This window comes from Sarcophilus harrisii, chromosome 4 (assembly GCF_902635505.1).
Source record: "Sarcophilus harrisii chromosome 4, mSarHar1.11, whole genome shotgun sequence".
NCBI classification, from domain to species: domain Eukaryota; kingdom Metazoa; phylum Chordata; class Mammalia; order Dasyuromorphia; family Dasyuridae; genus Sarcophilus; species Sarcophilus harrisii.
In genome coordinates this window covers 269,699,007-269,724,635 of record NC_045429.1, presented here as the reverse complement: position 1 = coordinate 269,724,635, position 25,629 = coordinate 269,699,007, and the positions used below count along the sequence as shown (strand labels likewise).

Here is a 25,629-nt window from a genome sequence, read left to right as displayed (position 1 = left end):
ATGCTTCCCTTTGATCTAGGATTCTTGTCATGGTTATTTCTCTGAAAGCTGAGTTAAATGCTAAAACTGAGACCTTGTTCTGCTCCTAGAATCTGAGGTATACTACTGCTGCTTTCGTCTGAATTTCTTCCCTTCTCTGTACACTGCTCAGGGCTTCTCTACCTGGAACCACCATTCCTATGCACAAGACCCCTTTTCAGTCCACTCTGGCTCTTGACTTAGAACTGGGTAATGGATAATAATGCTGCCAATTGGCAACTGTCCCCAACAGATAAGATATGGAGGTGCCCTGATATGAGTCTAGGATTCCTTCTGTCTTGGTGCACAGCATCTGCCTGGACACTGGAGTACACTGTCCCCACTCATCCCCAGTGTCCAAAGATTGCTCTGTCTTGCTTCCTATCCCAAGCTGGGCTAGACCGCAGTGACTTTTTCTGGATTTATCTATAAAATTTTGGCCTAATATATTTTCTAGATTTTTTAAAGGAGTTTTGTGGAGGGGAACTTGGCTATCCTACTCTCTATAATTCTGTCATCTTGGCTCCACTTCCCTCTCTCCCCTCTGCACTTTAATACATACATAGCAATAAGTGATTGTGGCCAAAAAATAATAATTTCCTGGTGCTATCTGGTGATGAGATGATCTTTACATTACAAATAATGAAATTGAAGCCCAAAGAGGAAAAGTGACTTGTTCAAGGTTAGAAACATACCTCATACTTGAGTCTTCTTCCTCCATACTAGTTCAGTGAATAGTTCTACTATACCACAAATCTAATATGCTGCTAGTGACGATGATAATGATTATGGAAAGCATCCACAAAAAACTAAAATATTAATGAAATATAGGCTCTAATACATTTATAGGAAGCTAGAGAAAGATTACAACTTCCTTGAAAAAAGAGAAAAGAAATTGTTAGATATTTGTAGAACATATTGAAAACCTACAGAAATACTTTCAAAACAAATAGACATCACTTCACCAACCAATAGTAGAGGTTGATAACATTTACATGTCATTAGATTTCTTGAATGGAACCAAGATTGATTTATTGCTAGATAGAGCTTGTGAAACAGATAAGATCCAAAGACAAAATTAAAAAGCCCTCCACAGGTGACAGCCACAAGAATTCAGCCTAAACAAATCAACAGCGAAGCAACAAACAAATGGTTGAGTTATGGGGATTTATTTGTGGAAATAGAATTTTTTTAATGGCCTTTTATTTAGAGGTTATATGTATGGGTAACTTTACAACATTGACAATTGCCAAACCTCTTGTTCCAATTTTTCCCCTCCTTCCCCCCACCCCCTCCCCCAGATGGCAGGATGACCAGTAGATGTTAAATATATTAAAATATAAATTAGATACACAATAAGTATACATGACCAAACCGTTATTTTGCTATACAGAAAAAATAGGACTCTGAAATATTGTACAATTAGCCCGTGAAGGAAATCAAAAATGCAGGTGGGCAAAAATATAGGGATTGGGAATTCAATGTAATGGTTTTTAGTCATCTCCCAGAATTCTTTCACTGGGCATAGTGAAAGTTCAGTTCATTACTGCTCCATTGGAACTGATTTGGTTCATCTCATTGCTGAGGATGGCCAGGTCCATCAGAGTTGGTCATCATATAGAATTGTTGTTGAAGTATATAATGATCTCTTGGCTCTGCTCGTTTCACTCAGCATCAGTTTGTGTAAGTCTCTCCAGGCCTTTCTGAAATCATTCTGCTGGTCCTTTCTTACAGAACAATAATATTCCATAACATTCATATGCCACAATTTATTCAGCCATTCTTCAGTTGATGGGCATCCACTCAGTTTCCAGTTTCTGGCCACTACAAAGAGGGCTGCCACAAACATTCGTGCACATACAGAACCCTTACCCTCCTTTATGATCTCTTTGGAATATAAGCCCAGTAGTAACACTGCTGGATCAAAGGGTATGCACAGTTTGATAACTTTTTGAGCATAGTTCCAAATTGCTCTCCAGAATGGTTGGATGTATTCACAGTTCCACCAATAATGTATTAGTGTCCCTGTTTTCCCACATCTCTTCCAACATTCCGCATTATCTTTCCCTGTCATTCTAGCCAGTCTGACAGGTGTGTAGTAGTACTTCAGAGTTGTCTTAATTTGCAGGAAATAGAATTTTTAATGGAATTCAGATTTGGTTATTTCCATGAGAAATTACAGAAGATTTATCTTTAAGGAGTCCAGGCTTAGTGATCAAATGTAGATTATATAAAGACAGTAGAAACTGAACAATACATTATCACAAGTTTTAAACTTTTAGCATCTGAATAACTAGAAAGACTTGAATTAATGTCTAGAATTAGACATCAGAATCCTACTTTCATGAACAGACACAAATTCCTGTACTACAAATATAGATCTTGCCTGGATATAATTTTGATCCATGTAAACTTAATAACATTTCAATTTACCACGCCAAATGCTCATCATCTCCAAACTACATTGAAAGGAAAGCTTTCAAAACATAGAGATAGTGCAGGAAAACAAAGTCATAGTGGACTAGGATGAGGTACATTATTATCTCTTGTCTTGTCTGTTACTACAGAATCCTTTCAGTGAACCTTCATAGAATGATGAGCATATCTTAACACATATTCAATCACACAAAACAGTTATTTTACCCTAGGCATCAGCCTTTCCTACCAATCAAAGAGAAAGAAAAAATCTGGAAGGGACCTCAGAAATAATCTAGTCATTCACTCTTATTTTACAGAGGAGGAAACTGAATCCCATGAAGTTGTGATTTGCCAAAGGTTACATAAGTCAGTGTCAGAATCAGGATTGGAATACAGGTCTTCTAATTCCAAAACCAACGCTACTTCTGTCATCGAAGTTTTGCCCCAGTTTGCAGGTGAGGAACTGAAATTCCTCCACAGAAAAGGATTATTAGGGATAAAAAATCCATTAGAGGACTCCCCACACTTCCTGAATTAAAGTGATCCCAATTCAAGGAGGGCAGGTTGCAAAGGCTGACAGGAAGGTGAAAGTAAATCAGGAAGGAAGACAGGTCAAGCGATAAGAAGGGACAAATGAAAATAAACAGGGAAAGGCTTATGGAAGCGGGGGTGGGAGCTGGGGGTGAGCGTAGGGAAAGGAGGGATAATAAGAAAAGTTGGGATGATTAAGATTGATGAGAAGTTATGAAGTTCAGGTCGAGTGATGGGGACAGGTGAAGAGGTGGAAAAATAAAGGTGGGACAGGTTTGGAGAATAACTCAGCTGGATCAGTGAAATCTGAGCTGAGGGATCGGTTAATCAGAGATTAGAGGAGGGCGGAGCGTCTATGGATCTCTCTCTCCGTAGAGAAGTGTCAGAGCCGAGGTGATGATGTCAGAGCTGGAGCGGTGATGTCAGAGCCCGGGCGGTGGGGCGGTGATGTCAGGGCTGGTGCTGATGCTGGCGTCGCAGTGCATTGTGGGCAGCTCCCCGCTCCGTCGCCGCCGCCGCCGCCGCCGCTGCCGCGGGAGGAAGATCGGGGTCGGGCCGGGCCGGGCCGGGATGGTCGGGGTCGGGAGGCCGCCGCAGCCGCTGCCGCTGCAGCCACCACCACTGCCAGGGGGAGCGGGCTGCGCCAAGCCGCACTGAGCCGCCCCCGCCCCCGCCCCGCCCGGGCCCCGGGGGATGCGCCGCCCGGAGCCGCTGCAGCCGCAGCCGCAACGGAGACAGAGCAGGTGAGGGTGGGGCGGGGCCGAGGAATCGGGGCCCTGGAGGCTGGATTCTGAGGAGCCTGGGGTTGGGGGCTGGTTGGAGGAGACTTGGGCAGAAGGAAGGCGGGGAAGGCCCGGGCGGGTGCAAAGGAAAAGAGCGGAGATAGAAAGGGCCGTCTGGCCTCTCTCTCTCTCCCTTCCCACCCATCGTTGCTGCTGCATCCCTCTGCTCCCAGATCCAGGCTCCCTATGTCCTCCTCCTACTCCCCCGCCCTCCCGTCACCACCCAGAGCAGGGCCAGAGACAGCAGAGCTTGAGGCCCATCCTTGTCCTCAGTCTCCTGCTTACACACATTTCTCTTAATGCTCTCTGAGGAATTCAGCATCTTCCTGTTCCTTCCCTCCATGGATTTTGCATCTTTTTCGTCATTCTCATTAGCTTGCTCACCGGAAAGCCATTCTTATCTGTCTATGTAACACCTGTTCCTATTGATTTTACTCGGTCCCTATAGCCCCCTTACTGGTCCACATTGCCCCTTTACAGGTATCCATCATTCCCTCATCTATTACCATCATTTTTCTCTCCCAAATCTATCCTTACTTATCCCTATTAGCATCCTTGATTCCATCTTTCTTTACCCCTCTTCTGTGTAATCATCATCCCCTCACTTTAGGGGTGATCATAATCCCCTTAACTGTTCTCATTGTCCCCTGGCTTCTTCCCATAGTTCTTATCTACCCTAGTCATCTTCCTTACTTTTCTGTTACCTCCAACTATTCCTATTACTTCTTATCTATTCTTATCTCCTTCTTCATTTGCCCTAGTCTTAACACTGCACCTCTCCCCATCATCTCCTTCGATGACTTGATTACCTCCTCATCTCTTTCCAACACTCCACCTGTCCCATCACCCACCTATCCCTTCATACCTCTTGGAGCATTCAATATAGACTTCTTATATAACACACTCATACATACACATAGGAATTTTAATGTACACCTACATGAGTTTTCATTTACAATTACTTACATTTATCTATACATGCATATATCTGCTGTACACATGTACCATTAATATGTACCCATTATTTCATATCAGCAGTCACATATTTATAAAAACATATACAGGTTTTCCCTCTCTTACCTCATATGCCTCCCTTGATCCAAGTCATGGATGTCTTAAATAGGATGGACCCCCAAAAGGAGGAAGTCCAATTCTTTCTTCCTATATATCTACCTCCATTTCTACCTATAATATAGTGACAATAAGGAGAAGAGGATACAAGTTGATGGGTTGGAGAATGTCAACAAAATTATTCCCTCTACACAGAAGCCCTTAATCTCTAATTTTCTCCTGTAGTTTCTTTCAATCTTATCTCCTGGATTCTATTCTTTCTTTTATCTTGTTATTGTTTATACTATCCAAGGGCATTCTCCTTTTCCTAATTACCCCTGTTCCAATTCATTAAGGGCTGTTAGATGGTACAATGAATAGAGTTCCATACCTGAAATCAGGAAGACTTATTTTTGTGAATCCAGTTTCAGACACTTACTAGCTGTATGACCCTGGACAAGTCCTTTAAAATCCTGTTTACCTTGATTTCCTTATCTGTAAAATGAGCTAGAGAAGGAAATGGCAAACTTCTCCAGTATCTTTGCCAAGAAAACCCCAAATGGGGTCACAGAGAGTTGGACATGACTGAAACGACTCAGCAATAACAAGGAAACATTTCAGCACTCACTGATGGGAGGTAGAAGAGAGGGAGGGCTTGTTGGGATCTGCTGGATAAAGTTAAGCTGAGCCATTTGAATAAACAAGACTTTCCCTCCATCAGTTACTCCCAACTCCTGGATAGTAAAACCTAGGTAGTAAAACTCATCCAGTGAAAGGAGTTCTAAATCATCCACCTATAGCAAGAAACTATTAGAAGCCAGTGAAGTTCATATCTTACTCCTTATCTATGCCTTCCCATCCATGGACTTGGCTTCAGGAAATTTAAATGTTGGTTCCCAGGGAAACTACATATCCTATTCCAAAAAAAAAAAAAAAAAAGAAACCGTTTCTTAATGTCTTCTCAGTCCCTTAACCTGGTTTCTGTAGATATACTCTTCCTGGTCCCATGACTGTTATCAACTTTTTCCTTCTCCTTGATACTGGGACATTCTACTTTTCTCTCTCCCATTTTCCTTAACAAGTTACTCCTTTCCTACAGGTTCAGTTTGAAAATGAGAATAGGCAACTATGTTAGGAAAGGAAAAAGGAAGAGCAAAGTGAAGATACTGGCCCTAAATCACCAAATGACAAATATATTATGACCCTCCATGCCCATATGCCTCCAAACAGGATAATAGAGAGCTGGTTTTTTCTCTCAAAAATCTCTAGAGAAGACCTCCAGCCTTGACCTCCCTAAATAACAGATGCTCAGTTTTGTAAAAAAAAAAAAAAAACAAAAAACTCCTAAAGTTAGGAAGCCTTTCCTGATGACTGCCCTCTTTTGCTCTCCCCTCACCTGAAGTCTTATTTCCTTGTCCTCTGGAACAGAATAGTCAAGGGTTTTTCTCCCTCCTCTTTCCCCACCATGAAAACTCTTCTATCAGAAAAGTCATTTTCTTAATCATTCTTCCTTTCAGTCCTCTCTTACCTTAATTCATTTCCCCCATTTCCTAATTCATATCAGCACCCTGTTCTCTTTCACCCTCCTCCAGATGCCTCTTTTCTGTCCCTTCTTTTCTTCCTCTAGGCTGATTAATTGTCCCTACTTCTAAGTAATATCTTGGGCCTATTTCACAAGGGGATGCACTATAACATCCTTCTTACCCTTATGGCTGTATTAGTGAGTCTCTCTTTTCAAGTAGAAATTCTCCAAAGTTGGTTTTTGAGATTTTCGGGGTTTTTTTTACCCATTGATATGTCTGCTTAGTCAGAGTGCATTTTACTGTGTTGTCCTGGCTTTTCTTGGCTAGAACGATTCTCAAGGTTAGCATGTCTCACCTTGGTTCTCATGTCTTTTCTATATTCACATGGCTCACCTTGGTTTGCCTGAGTGTCCTATATTATCATTTCTCACCTTGGCTAATTCATATATCTTAACTCAGTTACACTGCCTTTGTTTCATTAGTTTTTATCAGATCTCCTTTACATGAGTATGTAGCTTCCCTTCTCTAGCATGTGCCTCCTTAGTTAAAATGGACCTCCCATGATGAGTAGCATCTCACCTTGGTTAGCTTGTTTTTTTCTCATAGTTAATGTATCTCTCTTGAATTAGCATTGTGTCTCTGGTTAACCAGCATGTCTTATCGTGGCTAGGATCTCTCTCTTAACACTAGCCTATGTAGTTTCCTATCATTATTATGTTCCTCTTCTCATTTTTTTGGTTTTGGAGTTTTTCTTCATTAATGTTTTTCTAATAGGTGTCTCTACTCTTATTATTGGTCTCAATTCTGTCCTTGGCTAGCATGGCTTCTCCTGTTGTGACTTCCTCTCTCACTCCAAGCCCCGTGTCTTCCTGTGCCTGGTGTAGTTTTTCTTTCTTCTTCAAAATGTTCTCCAGAGGACTTGCTTTGGGTGGGGAAGGGAAGGTGTCCCAGTGATTGGTCCAGGTGATTTTTCCCCTCTGGGAGGTGGTAGGTGGGAAATATGGACTGGGGACATGTTGGGCTTTCCTCACCTTCCAGATGGGTCCCAAGTATTTTCCTCTCCACTCACTCACAAACCTTCGCACCTCCCCAGGTAGATGGCCCAAACCAAGCAGGTGCCACCAAAACCCCTCCCTCTGGCTGGCGGATGCAGTGCCTAGCGGCTGCCCTCAGGGAAGAGGCCAACATGAGTGGGGGAGGGGAGCAGGCCGACATCCTGCCGGCCAACTACGTGGTCAAGGAGCGCTGGAAAGTGGTGAGTGACCCATGGACAGTAGAAGGGCAAAGAGCAGTAAAGGATCCTTAGAGGGAGGTGGGTAGGATGGGATGGAGTAGAAAGGGTTAAGCGGCTGCTGCTCAAAGTGTCCCAGCTACTGAGTCCCAAAGGGGGAGGTGTTCAATATATTTGCATATTGTTAGCATTTCATTTGCATGCTTAATTTTGTATGGCTAGGCCCAGAATCTTTGTTCCTGCTCTGCTTTCCCGGTCACCCCTTCCCTCCAGTCCTCACCCCAGGCGCCTTCAGTACTCTCTTTTCCAGCAATGTCAGGTGGGAATGCCTCTTCTAGAAGTAGTCCTGGTTGCATTTCCGTCAGTGTTCTGAGTCTGAGCTGCAGAGCTCAAGGGAGGAGGAGTAAGAAGGAAGCTCTTTTTCTCTATCAGACCCCATTAAGTCTCTAAGATACTGGTTTAAGGATGATCCCTCCTGATTTGGCAGAATTAGGGATGCTGAGCCACATCTCTCCTACTCAGGCTCTGGGCGGGGGGCAGTGAGGACTTTGCAAACTGCACTCTACTCCATCCTACCCACGATCATATTCCTTCTTTACCCCCTCCTACTTGGGCTCCTGCGGCAGGTGCAGAATGCAGAGACTACATTTCCCAGCATACCTCACTCAGTCGGAACCAGGATCCCTTGCTGCTTAGCTTTCTGGGAGCTGCAGTCCTGACTTCCTCTTATTGGTTCTGGGCGGTTTAGGGGGGGGTGTATATTTGAGTGAAGTAGGAGATGTCGGGAAGTTCATTATGATGGGGGGCCAGGCTTCTGATCATTAATCTCTTTTATCTCTCCACTAGGATCTCAGTATCCTGTTGGTATTATAGGGTCAGGATGATTTTTAGGAAATTCTAGGATGAAGATGGGGTTCTTCCTGTTTGAGCAGTTGAGAGATCTCCTTTTCCCCCTCCTCTCTTGTGTCTCTCAGGGGTGTGTGAGTGTGTGTGTGTGTGTGTGTGTGTGTGTGTGTGTGTGTGTTTGGAGAGGGCCAGAAGACATGTCTAGGAGAGGGGATGGCTAGAAGATGGAATTTATTTGGATGTGTATTGTCTAAACCCTACTCTTATATCAAAGGCTAGAACTTTGTAAAGAGTCAGAGGGCACTCTATGAAGGAGAGAGAACATAGGGTATGGGACTGTCTTCTGGGGGCTAGTGCAGCAGGGAGAAAGCCTGGATCTTTGAGTTGGCTAGTCTCCATGGCAACAACCACCAGGCCACTAAGGTCTTTCTTGATGGGGAAGAGGAGGGGGAAATAGAGAATTGGAGAGAAAAGACAAAGGTTGCCCTTTTGTCAGAGAAAATGATACCTCCTGGCATTCTGAGGTGGGAGAGCTGATATAACTGAATGATAATTCAATATAGAAGAATGGAAGGAGAATGTAGGAGAGTATGTAAGTGGGATTTTCTTCTTTCCAAAACCAGCTACTAATGAGGTCTCCAACCTCTTTAATCCAACTTTAATTTTTAATCAACTCTTTAATCTTTAATTTCTTGGAAGAGAGGTGCTGGGGTCTGGAAGCATAGTGCTTTAACATAGGAAATTTTTAAAAAGATAAAATAGACCAAGAAAGAAGATGATGGTGTTTGGGGAATTGGGACTAAGATAATTCTGCCTTTGCCCATCCTAAACCCCTATATATAATTCCATATATTAGGTACTTAGAGGGAATTGCAGAAGGAGGGGAAGATATGATATCTATTATCTAGTAGCTCCCTGGATTATGAGAAGATACATAATGTGGTTTCTGAAGTCTCCCAGTCTGGGGAGGTGGGGGACATAGTTTCTCATCTCAGGGAACTTCCAGTATGATGATGAGAGGTATCTACTTTCTGATGTAATTTACTGCCTAAGTGGGGAAGACAAGATACTCAAATCAGGAAAAGAAGTCCATACTCTACAAAGGGAGAGGGTCATGTAGATTGGAATACTGAAGGGATTGGAGAGACTGCTCCAGCTTGGTATTATTTAGGAAAGTCTACTGGGCAAATAGGGGCTAATAAGCATTGTTGAGCATAATTTTGAAGATGAAAGAACAGGATTTGATAGGCAATGTGGAATGAGGAAGGGATTCTGCCTGGGTTGTGTGGTAAGGGGAATGTGGAGTGAAGAATAGCAGGTATTCTAATGCTATTTTCTGGAGTAGGGAGTAGGTAACCTTTGGAGAAGGAAGAAAGGAAAGAAGGAGGGAAGGAAGGAAGGAGGAAAAAAGGAAGGAAGAGAAAGAAAGGAAAGAAAGAAGGAGGGAAGGAAGAAAGGGAGAAAAAGATAAATGCCCGGAGAATTTAGTGAGAGATGGGGATGAGGGTATTGATACAAATTCTCATCCCCTATCCCCTTACCTTAGGGAGGCTGGTACCTAACTTGTTTGGCATATAAGAATCTCTCCTGTCTTTAAGGATACCTGGCTCTTCTATTGTATGTACCTCAGAACTAAAAATTCTTCCTCTTATTTGTCTCATTGCTTTGAGGGCACTTTCCCTGTTTTCTCTCTAACAGTTCTTTCCCTGCTTCCTTCCATGGAGTCCACTTCTATCCCAAGTCATTAATCTGTTTTCCACAGGGCCTGTGCTCCTTTCTTTCTATTGTCTTCCTCCATATCTTTGTCTCTTATTCTTCCTCTGCCTTTTTCTTTCTTCTCTTTCTCTACTTCTGTCTGCTTCTATCTTTCTGTCTCTTCCTATATATATATATATATATATATATATATATATATATATATTTCTATCTCTACCACCATCACCTTGGGGAGCTACTTGGTTTTAATTCACCTGTCTGTGGACTCCCAGATCTCTAGCTCCTGCTCTTCTTTCCAATAAATCATTTTAATCAATCAGAAAGTATGATAAACTTCTTGTTTGAGGGTTTGGGGGTGGTATAAAGATATATAAAGTAGGGGTAGATTGGATAGTGGATAGAGCACTGGACCTAGAGTCAGGAGGATCTGAATTCCAATCTCAGACACTTACTACCTGTGTGACCCTGAGCAAAGATATTGCTTCATTTAATATATATATATATATATATAACATATAAAAAACAATTTAAATCAGTATATATCATCATATACATGATATATAACATAAGTATATATGTATATGACATAAGAGGTATCTCGGAATCAGGAAGTTCTGGGTTCAAGTTCTGCCTTCTGACACTTAGCAAATCCATGTGACCCTCAGCAGGTCACTTAACGTCTTACTAACCCAGAAAACTCTTTTAAGATTGTAAATTGGAGAGTCAGATTGTAAATTGGAGAGTCAGTTTCCAATTCTAGAGAGTTTTCTGACTAAGAATTTCCTATATAATCCTTATTCTCTTTCCTGGAATTTCCTATAAATATAAAATCAGAGGTCCCAATTTAAGGAACAAAAGATTGAATGAATGAATGACTGAAACATACATGTGAAGCAGCCTGGCAGGGTGGGAAAGACGTTAGTTTTGGAGTCAGAGGAGCTGAGTTCCCATCACCAATATGTCATTTACTAGCTGTATGACCTTGGACATAGAGTAGATTAACACAGTTTCTAAAGTACCATAGATTCTGCGTCCCAACAGTCTATATTCTAAGGCTACTGTTAAGTCTAATATTCTGTGATTCCAGTGCTAAGTGTTAGAAGGTCAGAGTGGACAAGAATCATTTTAGAAGCAGAGTGAGAGACAGTTTACAATTTCTCTTAACTGAATAGATTTTAGGAGCTTCATTTTCTCTTCCCTGTTTTTCCTATCATTCTCTGAAGCTATGACAGCCTTTGGAGTCAATTTCAACTCCATGTTTTCTTCTTCCCTCCTCATTCCTTCCCACCAATTATTTCTCCATGTTTTATTTTCTCCTTTTCCCTCATTCCATAGTCATATCTATAGTTTAGCTCTTTACTTTGATATTACTCAATTAACCTCCCATTTGGTCTCCCTGTTTCTAATCACTTCGATCTGTCCTCAGATCTTCTTCAACCAAATCCCATTCTCTTCCCTCCCTTGTCCTTTAGTCTATAGCTATCCTATCAAAATAAAACTCCCAGCTGGAGAGGCTTCTCATTCTTCTGTTTCTTATTCTTTCTCTACCTCTTTTTTTCTTTTTTCCTTTAAACCCACCGTCCAGAACTCTTCCCTCCAGCTGACCAAACCTTCCATGCTATCTTTTCAGTTTTAATGCGAACTTTCCTTCACTGAATGTCTAGGAATAATCTGTTGGTCTAGATCCTCTGCAAGGCCTCAATTGATCCTCAATCCTGAGGATTGTTTCCTGAATTATCACCTTCTCTCTGAACTGTTCCAGAAGACCTTATCTTTAACAAAACCCCCTTTTCACTTTGCCTTTTTACAAAAAACTTTCCTGATTCCTGAATTCAAGGGACTAACTAGACCTTCCTAATACTGAGCCCACTTGGTTCTCTGCATTTACAGAACTGACATAGCTCAACTCTAATTCCTTGTTTCCCTTCTGCCAACTGCTCAAGACGCCCCTTTCTTCATGTGCATTCTTATCTGTGTATATGTTCTGCATCCCCATCCAGGAGAATTTAAACTCTTAGAGCCCAAAGTAAGTTTTTTCTCTCTTTGAATCCCCAGTCTTTAGCAAGCAGTTAAAGATGCCCACTGAAATTCTTACTATTTCCTCCTTATAGGTAACAGCAAGGTGGCTCAGTGGATAGAGTGCTGGGTCCAGGGTCAGGATGACCTAAGTATCAGTCTGACTTCAGATAGCTGTATGGTCTTGGGCAAGTCATTTAATTTCTGTTTGCTTTAATCCACTGAGAAGGAAATGGTGGAACCATTCTAGTGTCTTTGCCTAGAAAACTACACATTAAATACTGATGTGATGTAGTTCATGGGGTTATGAAGAGTTAAACACTACTGAATGATGTTTCCTATTACTCTTCTACCTGATTTCTGTACATTCTATATCACAAGAATGATTTCTTACCAAGGTTTATTATATATATAGGAAAAGTTAATTTACAATTTCAGAAATGTTGCATTTAGATTGTAATTAGAAGTGCCTTTAAAAGGAACCTAGAGACAGCTAAGTAGTACAGTGGATCAAACACTAATCCTGGAGTCAGGAGGACCTGAGTTCAAATGTAACCTCACACATTTATTAGCTGTGTGACATTGGACAAGTCACTTAACCTTCATTGCTTCCTCCCAAAAAATCAACAATAACAACAACAGAATAAAGAAGGAATCTATCTAATTTCAGAATTGCTAGCCCTATACTAACATACCTACATCTTCAAGCCTTGACTTGACATACTGATTGCAAAGGATAGGTGGAATGTCTTGGGTCACAGTAACTGAGGATGAGTATTGAACTTCAGGAAACCAAAGAGTTTGTACATGATCAAAAACCTGATTGATGCTTGGAATTGGGAGGGATAGGGAGCCAGGAACTAAGAGAATCCTCCTAGAAGAGGGAATACTCCTTGAGGGTACTGTCAGAATTTTCTAAAATTTGGGTCACTTGCTCCACTCTAGTTATGGCCCTTCCTGGGTAGGTATGATAGCTAGCTCTGCTCCTCTTCCTCTAAGAGAAGAATGACATCTTCTTTTAGAATACACCTAAGTGGAATCTGAGCTCTATGCCCCTAAGCTTGCTAGACTGAGATCATTGGTCTAGGTTCATGATGTTTTAACTATACTCCTATGAAATGATTTAGTCAAATAATCTAAATTTCATTTTTCTTCAACAAGGGACATACCTGAAAATATAAATAGATAAAATTGGAACAGTTCTCATCATCTTGTTATGATAATTCAATCTGATTTAAAGTTTACAAAAGATACCTTTTTTCCCCCTTTAAATCCTTCCCTACTTCCACTTCTCCAAACTCTAAAAAGCAATTTTTTTTTTCAGGAAGTCTGCCTTGATGTATCTCACTGGCTGTATTCAGCCTTATCTTTGCAAAAGCTTCCTCTCAGAACTGCTGTCTATTTCTTTGTCCATCTGTAATGGTTCAGTCTCTAATGTGATACTCTATTGTCCAATGCTGGCCTGAAAGTCCTTCCTTTATTTTCTGTTATGGGGGAAGGGGAATAGAAATAACACTGAATTTCAAGTCAGTAGGTTTGGTTTCATATGCTGTCTAAATATAATACTCTAAATAACTCACATTGGACAAATCATTTCATCTTCCTAGGTCTCAATTCTCTCCTCTGTTAAAAAAAATCACCAAATATGATTTCCAAAGTACATTCTTAACTGTAAATCCTGGAATTTTATGAGTGGTAGGAATATATTATAGACCCAAAATAGACCTCCAGACCCAACCTGAAGCTCTGGCTTATCTTCCCAGGGACCTATGTTAGAAGATCCTTCCTGCTCTAAATTTTGCAGTTTTGGCCAGGAAGTGCCAAATACAGATGGAGAAAGGAGAAATGATATTGAATGGTTAGGATGACTAGGAAAATTAAACTGTATTAAAAGGTAAAAAGAACTTTAAAAAATTATGTAGTACAATTTTCTCATCTTAGAGATGGAGATAGGGTCCCAGAATAGAAAAATGACATCTAAATTCATTAATGGCAAAGCTGGACTAGAACTCAGGTTTTGACTCCTTGTACTTTCTTCTGTATCAATATGGGATATAAGATTCAATCAGCTCCCTAGAATTGCCTAGACTCTTAGTGGAGGCCAAGCCAAGGAACTAGGATCACTAACACTTTTTCCACTATGCTAAAAGGTAGGCAGGCAGTACAGAGTCTCTGTTACTATTACTAATAATAACTAGCATTTATATATAACCTACTATGAGCAAGACACCATGCTAAGCACTTTATGATTATTATCTCATTTGATCCTCACAACCACCTTGGGAGGCAGATGTTATCATCCCCACTTTATAAATGAGGTAATTGAAATGAATAGAAGCTAAATGATTTGCTTCAGGGTTCACCAGCTAGGATGTGTGTGAAGCTCAGTTTGAACTTAGGTCTTCCTAACTCTGAGTCTGGTGAGTCTGAATCTTTACTGTGCCTAGTTGCTATGTTCCGTCTACATGTTCCATTGCTGTCTGAATTTTCCCCACATTCCCAATGACTACTCTGTTCTCAACCTCTTGCAGTCTGAAATGTGCCCCCAGCACTCCACTGGAACTGCTCTGCACATGGTCATCAATGACTTCCCAATATAACAAATAGCCCCTTTTCTGTCCCCTTCCCCCTTGACCTGTCTGTAACTTCTGATGCCCTCCCTACCTGCTGATTAAGTCTCTTTTCTCCTTTTGCTTCAAAAGCCAAGGGAGAAGAGACTTTTCCTTGAGAAATATTCTTCTTGGTTTTCTTGAAGCAATCCGCCCTCTGTTTCTTCTCTTGGTTCCGCATCCTCTTAAATATGGGTGCTTCTCTCTCTATCTCTGCCTCCCTTAGCAAATTCATCCTCTCCCAAAGTTCCATTACCACCTCTTTTCGGAGGACTCCCAAATCTACATCAATAGCCTTGACTCTCTTCTGAGTTCCAGATTCACATCTTCAACAGCACCACAGAATATTTACATCAAGTTGTCTGATGGATACCTAATTGGTAGAGGAGAAAAAACACTGGCTCTGGAGTTACAGAACCTGAGTTCAAATCCCATCTTTGACCCTTAATACCTGTATTGACCTTGAATGAATTCCTTAACTATCATAGTAGGTCTCTGTTTCCTCACCTGTTTAATGAGAGGGTTGAATGAGATGGCCTCCAAGGTCTTTTTCAGCTTTTAGGATTTTATGAACTTGTATTTTCTCTGAAACTTATTCCTCTTTCTGACATTATTTCTGTTGAAAGTATAAATCATTCCTTCTTGACTGTGAGGTACAAAATCTTGAAGTTGTCTGTAACTCATTTTTCTCCTTCATTTCTCATGTCCAGTTGGTTACCAGTTCTTGCTGATTTAACCTCTTCAACATCTCTCACATATTTCTGTTTCTCTGTTTCTGCTGTCCTCACTTTAGTACAGGTCTCTTAGAACATTTGCCTGACCCACTGCAGTACCTTTCTAACAGATTTCCTTTGTCTACTCTCCACCCCTCATTCATCTGTATACTGCTATCAGGGTAATATTTCTGTGTAATAGATATGATCATATCACTCCTCTGAACAAAATTTTTAGTGGTTTTTCTGCCAGATCCCAAGTAAAATTTAGGCTTTTATATGGTACTCAAGACTTTCTACAATCTGGTTTTATTTCATGTGACTATCCTCCAAGCATTCTACACTCTAGCCAAATTGGATTACTCTTTACTTCTTGATCATACTTCACTCTACCCCATCACAGAACTCTATGTTTAAACTGTTTTATGTTTATGTTTAGAACTTTATGTTTAGACTTTATCTGTTGTATTCTGTCCTTTGAAGCCCAATTTAAATGCCTGGTCCCTTCCCCTTCATTTCCCCCTTGGATCTTAATTATGCTTTTGGGGGCATAGCTCTCATGGTATCATGTATTGATCACATAATATTGGATATTATAATTATGTCTTATTCCACAACTAGACTGTAAGTTTCATGAAGGCAGGGAGAATGTGCCTTATCTGAATTTTGTATCTCCCCCAGCACTGTCCATTTAATGAATGAAGAGAAAGATTGTTACCTGGTGTTGAGCATTTGTGTAGGAGTCATGGGGGTAGTCAGCAGTAGTTCAATAAATGGAGAAGTTAATGATTGTCCCTTGCCAAGTCCTACTTCCATTATTCCATAACATCATATCATACAAGATACTGCCAATCTTTGGGGAAGCTCTTTCTCTCTCTCTCTCTCTCTCTCTCTCTCTCTCTCTCTCTCTCTCTCTCTCTCTCGGTATTTTATTTTTCCAAATATGTGTAAAGATAGTTTTCAACATTCATTTTTGTAAAACTTTGTATTCTAAATTTTTCTCCCTCCTTCCTTTACCTTCCCCCTTCTTGAGACAGCAAGCAATCTAATATAACCTACCTTTTCTCCCAGAAGTTCTTTACCATGGCTTATGTATTCTGAGAAGGTACCTACTTTTAAGTGGAGGTTGTCTATCCTAGCAGTCCCACTGGAAAAGCAAAAATTAAGAACTACCCAAACAGTTAAAAAGTCTTCTTTCCCTGGACTGTACTATATATGGAAACATTAAGACCACATTCCCTTTTCCCAGACTCTAAAATCTGATCTATTCTCTGTGTTGTGTATATTTGAACTGAGTGCTCCCTCTGTGCCATGTAAGCTTTATAAAGGCTTGGACACTGAGTAGAGGAAGTGATGGACAGGGAAAGGAGGGAGAATTGACTTGATCTTTGTCCTCAGGGAGCTCCCATTTTGATAGATGCCCCTGCATTTAGATAACTCTCAATTTAAGGTAGGAAGGGAGACATAATTTTTATGCCCAGGAAATCCTTGTCTTCTGGGAACTCTCAGTTTGAAAGGCAAGAAATAGTCCCTTTCTTTGGGGAGTTATCTTACTTACAGGGAAGACAAAATGCTTCCAGAGGACACAGAATTGGATTACTATCCACAAAGAGAAAAGGTTGTAGCAAGGAGTGGGGGGAGCTTCCTTGGAACTGAGTTGAGCTCTCTCTGTCCTCCTCTGTAGCTGAAGAAGATCGGGGGCGGGGGCTTTGGGGAGATCTACGAGGCCATGGACCTGTTGACTCGGGAGAATGTGGCTCTGAAAGTCGAGTCTGCCCAGCAGCCCAAGCAGGTCCTCAAGATGGAAGTGGCGGTGCTGAAGAAACTGCAAGGTACCCATTCAGGCTCCCATTCTGTGTTTCCCAGTGTGTCTTACTCTCCACCTCATGGGAAATGACAGTGATCATCCCTGACTACCAGAGGGCAAAGATGGCTTCTTATACCATTAGGCTTTGCTAGGCAGAGGGATGAAATACAACCAAAGAAGGCAGTTGGGGGGACAGATCCTAGGGTATTGGTGGAGAGATGAAAAAAGGAGTAACGGTGGGTGGATGATGGGGGGGGGGGGGACAGGGGAAGCAGGACCTGTGAAAGGACTGTAGGACGGGGTGCTGGGGGTGGGACAAAAAGGGATGATGGGATTGGGGGCATGACAGGCTTGTGATTCTCTGTGGTCCACAGGGAAGGACCATGTTTGCCGGTTTATTGGCTGTGGCAGGAATGAGAAGTTCAATTATGTGGTAATGCAACTCCAGGTGAGATCCCTGAGGAATGCCTCTTCTTGCTTTTTTGCCCTTCTGTCCCTTCTTCCTGAGGAGCCAGGGCTCTGGGTGCTACTGAAGCAAAGTCAAAGTCAGGGAGACCAGTGCCATCTTGACTGCTGAGCCAGTGGGTGATGGGACTCTGGGGCACCATGACCACTGTAGCCTTGGGGATGGCTCCAAGGGTCATGATGTGGCCAATACATGGTGGGGTGATGTTCTAGGGTCGCAACCTGGCAGACCTGCGCCGCAGCCAGCCCCGGGGCACCTTTACTCTGAGTACCACGTTGAGGCTAGGCAAGCAGATCCTGGAGTCCATCGAGGCCATCCATTCTGTGGGATTCCTTCACCGGGACATCAAGCCTGTGAGAGCCCACTGCCTACCTTTTCCTTTCCTTCTCCTAAAATCCTCTTTCCCATTCCTTTCTCCCTCTACCATATGTGAGGAAATCAAACTCCAGAACAAAAAAGGAAACTAGTTAGTCTGGTTACTACATCAGGTTTTTCTTTATTTCTCTGTACCAAGGGTTTCTAATGTGAAATTTTTTTATTTTAATTTTACTTTTTAAATAATTTGATCACTATATCTCATTGTAATTGGTTTTCTTTGTGTTTCATTTTATATATTTAAAAATATAATTATGAGAAAGGATTAATAAGGTTTCATAAGGCTGCCAAAGGGATCCATGATTTAAAACAAATTAAGAATCTCTGATCTATATTAAATCATTATTAGATAACTACACTAGAACTCTATCTCCCAGAGAGAATCTGTTTATTATAATGAATGGAAAGCATGCTAGACTTGGAATCAGGAGAGATCTGGATTCTACCCCCCCCTCTGACATCTATTAGCCCTGGAAACATGGGCATTTAACTTCTCTGAGCTTCAGTTTCCCCATTTGTAAAATAGGGTTAACATACCTAGAGTGAGTATCACTTAGCTTCTATGAGAATTAAATAAACCAGGCATAGTGTTTTGTATACCTAAAAGTAATATATAAATGTCAGCTATTATCTTTAATTGCCAACATCTCAACACTCTGGGAACAAATTTTTGTGTATCTTCTTTGATTGTCTAACTCTTAGATTACCCAGAAACAGATTAGGTTGTTTGTTCGATTTGAGAGAAAAGGAAATAAAGTTTAAAATCTGACAAATATTTCTCAGAATTTTCAATGTGTAGAATACAAGAATCTATCCTGAGATAGTTTCTTATGCTGTTCCTATGGAATAAAAAAAATGAAGAGCTGTGGGTGGGTACTTCATGAACCCATAACTTAATTGGATGTCCAGACCCAAAGAATAGTTATTAATGGTTTGATGTTCCTTTGGATGGAGATTGTTAATGATGCATTCTAGGGATCTGTGCTTGACTCTAGACTGTTTGACATTTTCATTAGTGACTTGGATAAAAGGTGTAAATTTTTTATTTACTTTTATGACTGAGACAGGATTTAGAAAGATTTTGGCATACAGGAACCCTAGACTGAATCAAACCAGGTGAAATTTAATAGAGATAAATATAAATTCTTATTCTTGAGTTCAAGAAGTTATTTCTCTAGTACAAAATGGCAGAGGCATGGTTAGGCCACAGGTCCTCTGAAAAATATCTGGGATGGGGAGGTTTAGTGAATTGTAAAGTCCATATGAGTCAACAGAGTATGATAGCAGTCTAAAGTAATTTATGTTTCATCATCATAAGAAGAGAATTCAACAATAAGGAGGTGATAGTCCCATAATACTCTGTCCAGTATATCATCCCTGGAATTTTAGCTACCACAGCTTAGGAACGATATTGAGAAATTGAAGAGTGAAGGGCGACAAAAGTAGTGAAGAATCATATGTGTGTTAACAATCAGTTGGAGGGATATTTGTTCTGGAGAACAGGAGTCTTAAAGGGAACTTGATAGCTGTCATCTAGGATTTTAAGGATTGTCATAGGCAAGAGGGATTAGCCATGTTATGCTTGGCACTAGAGGGCAGAAGCTGTGAATAAGAGTGGCAAGGAGACAGATGTAGGTTAAAGATTTGTTATTATTTGTCCTTCATTCTTAAAGAGGACCAATGACATCATGAGAGTAATGTCTTGACTTGTAAGTGAATTGAATTGTTAAGCGGAGCTGCACAAAGTCATCAGCCTCCTTCCTCCAGAATCACTGAAGTCTGGTGGCAATTCAAGAATCAAAAGATGACTGGCAACACTGCATAATGTAGTAGGTGACCTTTGCCTTTCTAAATTAAAATTTCTCTTAGGTCTTAGTTTGTCTGAAGCAACTGATAATGATTATGGGCTAGGTAAGAAATGAGACAAAAGATGGCTTAGTTTACTATTAACAAAAATAGCAGTCTGGGTGGCAAAGACCCTCAGATTTTCTGAAACAGCTTCCTAATCCTTTCAGCTATCCAGTAGCAGAATAGGCTTACTTGATAGATAGTGAATTCCTCGTCTCTAGAAGTATTCAAGTACAGGCTGAATTTTTACTTGTCAGGGATGTTGTAGAGAAAACCTGTCCATGTGAAGACTGGACTAAACAGTCGCTGAGGTCCCTTCTAACACAAAGATTCTGTGATTTTGATTTGCTTCCAAGTGCAATCAGAGATCAAGCATGGCTACATATGCCCCTTATCTTGCCAAATCAGGCGGCCTCTCTTATCTAGAGACCATAATTCCCATGGGGCGAATTTCTCTACAGATGTTTCAGGTGAGGAAATGGGACCCCGGGGAGGAAAAGAGGTTGGCTCTACTCCAGGCCCATCACTACCACCAAGTGCAAGGAATGATACCTGGGCTTTGGTCCCATCTGTTTGATTTTCCTGCCAGAGGTTGAATTTCTTCACCTCCACCCCACTTCCAGTCTTCAATCTCTGAATTCCTTTCTCTTCCCTAACTATCTCTCTTCTTCTTAAAGACAAGGACTATCTTTTGCCTCTTTTTGTATTCCCAGAATTTAGCAGAATTCCTGGCACATAATAGGCACTTGATAGGTGTTTATTGATTATCATTTTCAAAAGTAATTACTGAACACAATTTTGTGTCCAGTCTTATGGGATGCTCTGTCAGAAATGCCAGATAAAGTCCTGTCCTTAAGAAGCTACCAGTCTTATAAAAGGAGATGAGACACAAACAAACATGAAATCAATCCTGTAATTGCAAAAGAATGGTGTTTAGGTATGGAGTGATGTGATGTGGTGGACAGAACACCAGATTGGGAGAAGCTGGGAGAAACTGAGGGGCATGATAGGGAGTGGGATCTGTCCATTTAGGGTCATTGTATTTTCACAGGATTCTAAATTTCAGAGTTGAAGCTCCAGAAACCATCTGTTCCAATACCTTGATATTGTTATCAACCATTTTAGAGATTAGGCAACTGAGGCTCAAGAAGCTTAAGAGACAAGTCTCTTAAGATATTTAATGGAAAAATATATGGGACAAGGACAAGACTCCCTACTTCCTAGTGCAGTGTGCTTTCCATTATACCCAGGGATGTGCTAATAAATGTTTAATAACTGGATTACTAGGGGGAAAACTATGCATTAATATTTTCTCCCTCTCTTTATTTAAGTCTAGACAATTTAAGTCTAGACAATTAGCAAAATAACAAATTCAAGCCAGTTTGTGACATTTGCTGATTTCTGAGGTGTAAATGTTCATAATGAACATTTAACAATTGGCTCTGGCTTTAGCAGACTTCTGCTTTATCCCCACTGCCTTGTATCCCGGGATAAGATATCTATGGGATTCACAGGGGTAGAGGTTTCCCTTGACACTTTATTCTTACTCCAGCAGCAAAGTCATTCAGAGCAGCCTTTAGGGTGGTTTGTAAGGCCAGGAGAGAGGATATAGGGAAAAGAGGGGCAATATGGAGTTTTCTTTCTCCCCTGTCCTCCCATCCTCCCTTTTTTATCTGATCTGGAGAAACACAGAATTTACGGGTCCACTCCCTGTCTTCCCCACAGTCGAATTTTGCCATGGGCCGCCTGCCCTCCACTTATAGGAAGTGCTACATGCTGGACTTTGGGCTGGCACGCCAATATACCAACACCACGGGGGAGGTCCGACCTGTGAGTATCAACTCCCTACAATCTGGAGTCATTTCCATATTAGAAACTTGCCACACTCCAATGGCTCCCTGAAGAATATTCATGGGATACCCCACCTTGGACATAAGTATCTGGGGCACACCTACTCTAATACAAGGAGTGAGTAAATTCCAATATCCTCCCTTTTTGAGATCCACTCTTTCCAATGAACAGATTCCTCAGTATCCCCTCCTTCACAGTGGAAGGGTCCCCCTCACATCTGTCTCCAGGGATAGGAAGGAAGAGACTGAAGTGGAGGGCAAGGGATGAATAGGCTCAAGTGTCAGTGTATTTTAGATCAAAGGACAAAGCGCTTAGGTCTGGGAATGGAAGCATCTGAGTAGGATTATAGGGTTGGAGTCTCCAGGATCCAGGCTTGCTGTTTTAGGGCATTAATATACAGGCTTATGGAATTGGCTTATGGAATATCTGTGCCTGATGAGTAGGGCTAGGGTTTGGCATGTTTGATTCCAAGTATATTCAAAGTATAGAGGGTATCAGGTAGATGAAATGATAATAATAATAATTTATATAGTGACTGCTAAGTGCCAGGCGCTGTGTTAAATAAGCATTTTATAATTATTATTTCATTTGATCTGCTGACTAATAGTCTCTCTCCCTGCAGCCTCGGAATGTAGCTGGGTTTCGGGGGACAGTTCGATATGCTTCAGTCAATGCTCACAAAAACCGGGTAAGTAGGTGATTCTTGGAGCTGGTAAAAGAATGGTTACAGAGAGAGGGCTGAGGGAAGGGGTGTAGGCTGCTACTAAATAAGGAAATGGAGGTTCCTAGAGAGGAGAGCAGAGCAAAGAGTAAGATCAACAGCTTTTAGAAATGTTTTAAGTCTCTCCCCCACCCAACCCCATGATTTCTTTTGCTCCCTTGCTTTGTGACTCCAAATATTCTGCTCCCACCTTTCTCCAGCACAAGACAAATTGTGCATAGTAGACACAGGAAAATTAGTTTTTGTTTGGAACATAGGGCTTTACCCTGACTGCAGCCTCCTGCCACTCTGGAGGAAGAGAAGTTCCTCTTGTTCTTTAGGGATGGAAGACTGGAGGGGGGAACTTCAGGCTACTCTGGATCCCATTTTGTCCCCTTCAGGAGATGGGTCGACATGATGACCTGTGGTCTCTCTTCTACATGCTGGTGGAATTTGCTGTAGGGCAGCTACCCTGGCGCAAGATCAAGGACAAGGTGAGAACCCTGGGCCAGGCTTGGTTGAGATGAATCTGGGGGAGCAGAGGACCTGACATGAAAACCTAGGAAGAAGGAGGAGGAATGGATAGAGAATAGGAAATAGGAGGAGTTCATGTGGACTCTGGGGAAGGACCTCTGGGGAAGTGGTGTACATTGGAGGTATATGGGAAAAGACTGATATCAGTCTTTTGAGACAGAATTAAGGCAGTCTCATTGTTTGGGGAGGAGCCTCTACTTTTCCCCTCCCCACACACCTCCAGGAGCAGGTGGGGATGATCAAGGAGAAGTATGAACACCGGATGCTGCTGAAGCACATGCCATCAGAGTTCCATCTCTTCCTGGATCATATTGCCAACCTCGACTATTTTACCAAGCCCGATTACCAGGTCAGTGCCTATGTCCATTCCACTCCACACGCTCACTTTAAGCAGGGCTCTAGGAAGGAAGGGAGTAGGGACAGTGAGTGAAGAGTCATGTGTAAGGGTATCCTGGACCCCACTCTGTCTTCTGACCTCCCTCTGGCCATTTATCTGCTTATGCATTTGGGAACCACAACCTGGGATGCTGCTTCTGATTATCTCTCTTGAGGCTATCTAAAGGACTACTGAGATGCTTAGTAGCACTCCACCTGTTTCTAAAAGTTATATCATCCTGAGATCCATCCATCTGCTTGGCAGCATCATGGAACCCTCTGTTAGGCACCCAGTGCTCTATGAGAGGGGGCTAACATGGAGGAGGTCCTGCCTCCAAGGAGCTCACAGTCTCCTCAGAGGGTTTCTTTAAAGGCAGAAAGGTAGTCAAAAAGAGAAGGGGCAGCTCTTACTGCATGGGTGCCCATAGCCACATGGCATTAAGAGAGGTAGCGTATAGTAAGTAAATAGAATTTTGGAAGACCCGAGTTCAAATCTCACCAAAGACACTTAGTAGCTATGCAATCCTGGATAAGTTACTTCCCTTCTCTAGACCCCAGGTTCCTTATTTGTAAAATGAAGAACATGTCTAAGGTCCCTTCCATCTCTAAACTATGTAATTCTTTTAAGAATAGGACAGAGTTATCAGGAAGTCTCACAATCAGGGTACCTGTCTTCAGCACTAATTCTATTTTACCATCTAGGTTATCAAAGCTGTTGACTTGAAGTGCTGATTTGCATATTGATTATATGATTTTTATTTTAAAATAAAAATTATTCTCTTTTTTTAGTGTACTTCCCATTCCTTGAAGATCCTTCTCTATTTAATACAGAATTTTTAAAATCTGGGGGTCTATGAACTTTTAAAAAGTTTAATAATAGTTTCATTTAATTGGTTTCCTTGATAATGCCTTTTGTTTTGTGCATTTAAAAACACGATTCTGAGAAGTGGTCAGGTAGGCTTCACCAGACTGACAGGAGGAGCTCATGACACACAGAAAAGTTAAGAAGCCCTGCTCTGATACTTTTCTGGCTCCTCTCCCCAAATTCCCATGTCATACCTTTCTCCTTCTCCCACAGCTGATTATGTCAGTGTTTGAGAACAGCATGAAAGAACGGGGCATCACTGAGAATGAGGCCTTCGACTGGGAAAAAGCAGGCACTGATGTCCTCCTTTCTACCAGCACGTCCACCCCACCACAACAGAACACTCGACAGACGGCAGCAATGTTTGGGTGAGTCAAGGGAAGCTAATGATTACCTGAGTTATACCCCTTTCCTAACACCAGCAACTCTTGATCTAGAGAGGTAATTCTATCCAGGCTCCAATGTCAGGGTAGGCTATCCCTGCTATTCCAGTAAAGGATTACCTGCTCCTTTCCCCTCTCTTTTCTCCTCCCGTCTGTCTTACTTGCCTTTAATATAATCTATTTTTCTTTCTGTCTATCCATTTATTTCTTTATTCATTTCTCTATTACTTATCCACTAATTAATCTACTTATTCACTTATTTTTAAATCTGGAGTATTTTTAGTCAACAAAAGAAGTGGCACAGTTGAGACCTGAATTACATCTTGTTTCACTCCAAGCCCAGTGTTCTTCCTTCCTTCTTCCCTCACTTCCTCCCTCCATCTCTCCCTCCTTTCTTTTTTCTTTCTCTCCTCCTTCTTTCCTTCTTTCTTTTCTCTTCCTTTTTCTTTTTTTCTTTTTCTTTGTTTCTCTTTCTTCCTTCCCTTCTTTCTTCCTTTTCTCCTTCCTTCCTTCCTGTCTTTCTTCCTTATTTCCTTTCTCTTCCTTCCCACAATCAGGGTCAAGTGACTTGCCCAGGGCCACTCAGCTAGTAAGTGAGGCTAGATTTGAGCTCAGCTCTTTCTGATTCCAGGGCTAGTGCTTTTCCCCCCATTATACTTTGCTGTGTCATGCCTAGATCTCTACATTGCTTTGGTGACCCTGGATTCTCCTGACCTGAGCACATCTAGTCAGTCAGCAAGCTTTTATTAAGTACCAAGCACTGTGCTAAATACTGAGGACACAAAGAAAAATAAAAATCAAGCCAAACCAAACTAGTCCTTGCCCCTCCAGGAGCTCTCACATTAAGATTAAGTGGGATTGGGAAAAACTTCTTGTAAAAGGTGGGATTTTACCTTTGAGACTTGAAGAAATTCAGGGAGGCCGGGAGGTAGAGATGAGAAGGGAGAAGGTACTGAGGAATAGAGAGCTAGA

The 25,629-nt window shown here is 41.6% G+C and overlaps 1 protein-coding gene across 3 annotated transcripts in view; it reads left to right on the top strand.

Annotated features, from left to right (window-relative positions):
- The first annotated feature begins 3,389 nt into the window (after positions 1 to 3,389).
- Positions 3,390 to 25,629, top strand: part of TTBK1 (tau tubulin kinase 1) — a 72,625-nt gene continuing 50,385 nt past the window's right edge. The window contains exons 1-10 of one of the 3 annotated variants that reach the window (XM_031964811.1): positions 3,390 to 3,710; positions 7,416 to 7,577; positions 17,138 to 17,285; positions 17,635 to 17,708; positions 17,939 to 18,079; positions 21,675 to 21,779; positions 22,423 to 22,488; positions 22,902 to 22,994; positions 23,258 to 23,383; positions 24,488 to 24,642. In XM_031964811.1, coding sequence (XP_031820671.1) covers positions 7,470 to 7,577; positions 17,138 to 17,285; positions 17,635 to 17,708; positions 17,939 to 18,079; positions 21,675 to 21,779; positions 22,423 to 22,488; positions 22,902 to 22,994; positions 23,258 to 23,383; positions 24,488 to 24,642 — 1,016 coding nt within the window. In that variant the 5' untranslated portion in view covers positions 3,390 to 3,710; positions 7,416 to 7,469. The remainder of the gene's footprint in view (positions 3,711 to 7,415; positions 7,578 to 17,137; positions 17,286 to 17,634; positions 17,709 to 17,938; positions 18,080 to 21,674; positions 21,780 to 22,422; positions 22,489 to 22,901; positions 22,995 to 23,257; positions 23,384 to 24,487; positions 24,643 to 25,629) is intronic. The other 2 variants (XM_031964812.1, XM_031964813.1) reach the window with 2 other exon arrangements.